This window comes from Hipposideros armiger, unplaced genomic scaffold (assembly GCF_001890085.2).
Source record: "Hipposideros armiger isolate ML-2016 unplaced genomic scaffold, ASM189008v1 scaffold_29, whole genome shotgun sequence".
Classification (NCBI taxonomy): domain Eukaryota; kingdom Metazoa; phylum Chordata; class Mammalia; order Chiroptera; family Hipposideridae; genus Hipposideros; species Hipposideros armiger.
The window spans coordinates 3,755,927-3,761,491 of record NW_017731379.1 but is presented as its reverse complement, the minus strand read 5'-3'; the positions used below and the strand labels follow the sequence as shown (position 1 = coordinate 3,761,491).

The 5,565-nt window shown below is 35.4% G+C and overlaps 1 protein-coding gene across 1 annotated transcript in view; it reads right to left on the bottom strand.

The window, feature by feature from the left end:
• BRIP1 (BRCA1 interacting DNA helicase 1) overlaps nt 1–5,565 on the bottom strand; it is a 172,320-nt gene that overhangs the window by 157,801 nt on the left and 8,954 nt on the right. Inside the window, 2 exon segments of the mRNA XM_019636606.1 lie at nt 794–967; nt 3,791–3,902. Of these exon segments, the coding sequence (XP_019492151.1) occupies nt 794–967; nt 3,791–3,902 (286 nt within the window).

Below are 5,565 nucleotides of genomic sequence, written 5' to 3'. Positions count from 1 at the left end.
ATGAGTCCATCCTTGATTTTACCAAGTGGATACTATTTAGACTTAAGTCAATCACAGCAACCTTTTTCTCCCTGCCAGTGATTCCTTAAGAAATGGCATGAGTAAAGGCAGGAAAAAAAGTTACTGCATGCTCCAAATAAGAGATGGTAGTTTAGACTAGGGAGGTGTCAATGGAGCTAGAGAATTTCATGGAGAAATAAGGAAGAACAAAGTGTACAGGATGTCAACTAGGTTTCTGGTTTAGGCAAATAACAGTCAATCCTCTCCATATAGTCAAAGCTGAAGAAATATATTTTTAATTAATAACTTTATGTTATTCTTAAAATAGTTCTGTTAAATAAGCCTAATCAGAACTATTTCAAGATCATAATTAAAATATACTTGATCCTCATGTAGAATACCAGCTTAGAAGTTCAGGCAAACTTATCAAGAATGAATGAAGCTAATTAAATAGATTTTGTCTTACAATACAAATCAATATGTTATAAAATTCTAACATATAATTAACAATACTGCCTACAAATAATCAATTTCTGAATATCATTTATTTTGCCCTGCCTTCTTCAAAAAACTAGATAAACTAGCAAAAGTTCTAAATAAATTAAGTCAAGACAAAAAAAAAATAGTCTAAGGATTTCTAACCACTCTATGTATTTAAAAATAATTCCAGAGAAAACAGGTAGAGGTGCATAACCAATTACACTAACCAAATTTATCTATACTAGGTTTCATAGCAGCAATAAGTATGGATCCTATTACAGACACCAACAGACGCAAGAAAAATATAAACTACCTTGACAAGGTGATGAAGTGTGATTTCTTTCAGAAGGTGGTGTACTTGGACTGTTGAAATGATGTGAAGTTCCTTGGTTCATGTCACTGTTTGCAAAATTCTTTGAATGGCATGTACAACAACACGACAATGGTACTTCAGCTTTTTTACTTAAGCTTTCATCCATTGGCTTCCCTAAAAATAAAAGAACCTCTATTTATAATATTTCTAATTAAAGAAACATTACTCTTCCTCTGCAACTAGGGTGAGCAACCACCCCAATTGGCCCAGGGCTGGGAGGTATCCCAGGATGCAAGATTTTCAGTGCTAACACCAAGAAAGTACCTGGCAAATCTGAACAAGCTGGTTACCTTACCTGCAGCATCAAATTAGGACAGGAGAGAAACACTTACGCTAGAAACATTTATAGAGAAGTAATCATCAGTTTACATAATTTATAAAAATCTAATAGTCAAAAATTAATACTGTAGTAAAGGAACATTTATGCAAGTATTCATTTATATTGAAATTTATTAAAATATCAAGCAGGAAGGATTAAAATAAAGACCTACAGCATATTATTAATTACTGCTATTTTCCTAAATGAAAAATTTGAAAGCTCAGTATGTTAATAATGTAAACACATAAGGGTTAAATGATTTCAACATTATACTTCTATTTCAAATAGAAACATGTGTCATGATGTATCAATTCTGATACATGTATTGAAATACATTTTAAGATCAATATTCCAATTAAATAAAACAGGTAATTTTAACACTTAAATACAGAACTAAGTCTCCATTATGTGCCTAAGTATATAAATACACAATGCATAGATACTAAAAAACAAGCTGAATAGTTTATTTTATTTTCTATAAACAGTACTGACATTATTTTCCCATCTGTACTACATAAAAACTACTAATTCTATTTTCCAGAGTTTCTCATTAAAATTTTAAGTTATCAACAAATATCATTTTCCCCAAAGATTAACATCAATAAGAATCAAAATGGACAACCAAAAGCATATAAAATATTTACTTTTAATTTTAATACAGTCTTGTCAGTAGCACAAACATTTCCTTTTAAAAAACATAGTATATAAATATACATACATATGCATACATACACACACATGCATGCATGCGCGCGCACACACACGCGCGCGCACACACACACACACACATACACACACACCAATTTAGATTAACTTTAAATTCTAATTCTTCAGGTCAAAGCCCTCTAATTATGTAACTAAAATGTATCCAATATTATATGTCAGATCCATTATGGATACTAGATAATCTTTCATAAAAGTAACTGTTAGCAAATAAGTAAAAGTAATAGAAAAGAAGATAAATTCATAAAAACAATATTACTACCACCTCACACCTGTTAGAATGGCTATTATCAATAAGACAAGAAATAACAAGTGTTGGAGAGGTTGTGGAGAAAAAGAAATCTCATCCACTGTTGATGGGAATGTAAATTGGTACAGCCACTATGCAGGTTCCTCAAAAAATTAAGAGTGGAGTGCTGGCAGAGTGGGACGTTGGTTAAAAGTTGGCTTGGGATGCCAGCTCTGAGCAGCAGGACCTGGGTTCGGATGCCACATGCGGGCCCACGATGCTGCACCCTCTACAGCTAAGATGGTGAACAACAGCTCGACCTGGAGCTGGGCTGCCGTTGAGTCGCTGGCAATGGCGTAGGCTGCAGTGGGGCTGGCTGGCAGCTGGCAGGAGCTTTCATGAGCTGCTGTGAGCCACCGTAAGCAGCCATCCAATGGCAAGCAAGCGACTGCCTCACCCGGGAAGAGCGCAATGATAACACCAACATGGGCCAGTGAAGTGAAGTTCTCCATAGCTAGACCGAAGAACAGTAATTTGTCTGTTCCCCTTCCCCGATTCCTCAATAAAATCTTTAAAAAAAAAAAAAATTAAGAAGTAGAGCTACTATATGACCCAGCAATCCATCTTCTGGGTATCTACCCCCAAAATTTGAAAACATTTATTCATAAACATATGTATATCCCTATGTTCAATGCACCATTATGCATGGAAACATCGTAAGTGTCCTTCGATGGATGATTGGATAAAGATGTGGTACGTACATATACTGGGACACTACTGAGTCATAAGATGAAATACTGCCATTTGCAACAACATGGATGGATCTTGAGAGTAACAGGCTAAGCAAAATAAGTCAGGTGGAAAAGGACAAGAACCATATGATTTCACTCATATGCGGGACATAAAGCAAAAAACAAACAAACAAAATATACAAACTCATAGACACAGACAACAGCATGGTGGTTATCAGAGGGGAAGGGGTTAAGGAGAGGATGAAAAGGGTAAAGGGGGTCAAATGTATGGTGACCGAAGGAGATTAAACTTTGAGAGGTGAGCACACAGTGCAATATACAAATGCTGTATTATAGAACTGTATACCTGAAACACAATGTTACTAACCAATGTTGTCCCAATAAATTAAAATAAACCAATAAATAGCAAATTAGGTTTTAAAAAACCTATTATTTAAACTTCTGCTTATCTGGTATCCAAACAAGTAGAAAGATCAACTAAAAATTTTTTTTACATATTCCATGTTCTAATGTTATGAGAAAAAAAGATACGCAAGTATATTAAAGGATTTACTAAAAAAAAACAAAAAAACTATTCCTATGTGTTATAATATCATGGCAGCCCCATCTCTTGCATCTTTTACATATAAATTATCATAACTACTTTTATGATAACTCTAAGCATTCCAAGGTTATTATGTATACTCTGAATCATCAAATAAAGGACTACATCATGCTCAAAATTGTTTTAGGATTAATTGAACATATTTTGCTATGTTGAAACTCTTGGAAGATATATAACATTACAAAGAAACATCTTAAAAGAGAATACATAACTTAGCAAGAATATGGATAAATCATTCTGGATAAAATGTATTTTATTATATTTGTTCATGTCCTAATAAGCAATCTGAAGATGATAACCAACTACTTACCACTGAGAGACTGTTGCCATGCTAAAGCAGAACAAAGTAAGGCTAAGCTCTTCCCACTTCCTGTAGGGCTCTCCAGCAAACAATGTTGTTTACTGTTTAATCCTCTGACAATCTATGGACACAAAAACAATAAAAAATTAATAATTTATTTCAGTCTCTCTCCATGAGAAGTACAAATACAACAACAATGAGAAATAAAGTTGCACTTCAGGGAACATAGCAATAGCAGAAGGGAGAACTAGTAGTTAGTTAAATCTAGATTTTATTCCTTTATATCTCTCCCTAAAATTATGTTGAACTTAAAAGCATATCAAGCACAAAAGAAATGAAAAAAGTAATCTATGCTTTAATTATGCAAACACCATCATTTCTAAAACTAGAATGCATATCTTTGATGAAAACTTAAACTGATGAAACTGCTTGTGGGAGTGTAAATTGCTACAACCACTTTGTACAGAAATTAACAATTTCTAGTAAAATTGAAGATATCTAATTCCAACAAGTCCAGTTCTATGTATATATCCAAAACCTTTCCCCACACAAACAGAAGGAAATATGTATAGTTCATAGCAGCATTGTTTATAATTGTAAAAGAATGTAAACAACCTAATGTCTATCAAAAGGAAACTGGAAAAAAAATTCTGGTATGTTCATATAATGGAATACTATAAAGCAATTAAGTAGATTAACAATCAATAGGGCTACATCTTAAAAATAGTAATAAGCAAAAAAATCAAGCTATAAAAAAGATAGGGCATCGCTCAAGAGTTTGAGCTCTGAGCAACAGTGGTTCAAGTCCAGCCCGAGCTGAGCAGCCGCTGAGCTGCCAATAGGTAGCAGGATGGCTCAGCTNCTAAGATGCTGCACAACAGCTCAACCTGGAGCTGGGCTGCCCTGAGTCGCCAGCGATGGCATAGGCTGCAGCTCCTGTGGCAGTGGGTTGCCATGGGCTACCGTGTGTAGCCAGCAGCCAGCGTGAGCAGCCGTCCAGAAGCCAGCGACTGATCTGCCTCACCCAGGAAGAGCGCAACGATAACACCAACTTGGGCCAGTGAAGCAACGTCCTCCACAATTAGACTGAAGAACAAAAGGACAGCAACTTGTCTGTTCCCCTTCCCCAATTCCCCAACACTATTCCCATCCCCACAATTCCCCAATAAAAATCTTTAAAATAAATAAATAAATAAATAGTTTGTTATGTCAAGTATATTTCAATAAAGCTGTTTTCAAAAAATATATATGTTATATATAAATATTATAAACCAGAGTTTTTATAATTAGCTCAAAATCAATTACACCCAGTCACACACACATATTTATCTAGCACCTATTATATGCCAGGCACTCTGCTCGGTTCTAGGGATACAAGGGTAAGAAAACTGACATGGTCCCTGACCTCATGGAGTACACAGACTGCTAGGGGAAGCAAAGATTAATAAAAGATGCACACAGACACATGGATAATACAAACTGTGACAAGTGCTCTGAAGAAGACGTACAAAATAAGATGACAGAATACAATAGGAAAGCCAAATCCGGTCTAACGGAAAGGTCTGCATGGCTCCCTCAAAGAAGTGACACTTAAGCTGAGACCTAAAGGACGAACAAGGTAACAAGCTGAAGATGGAACTTTTCTCAGAAGAAATACTACCACAAGCAAAGGCTAGGAGAAGGAGAAAGCATGACCCTTTAAAGGATGGAAAAGAAAGCCAAAAGGGCTAAGGATCAAAACAGTGTAGACAGGGGCCTGCTGAGTGGCTCTGTTGGTTAAGAGC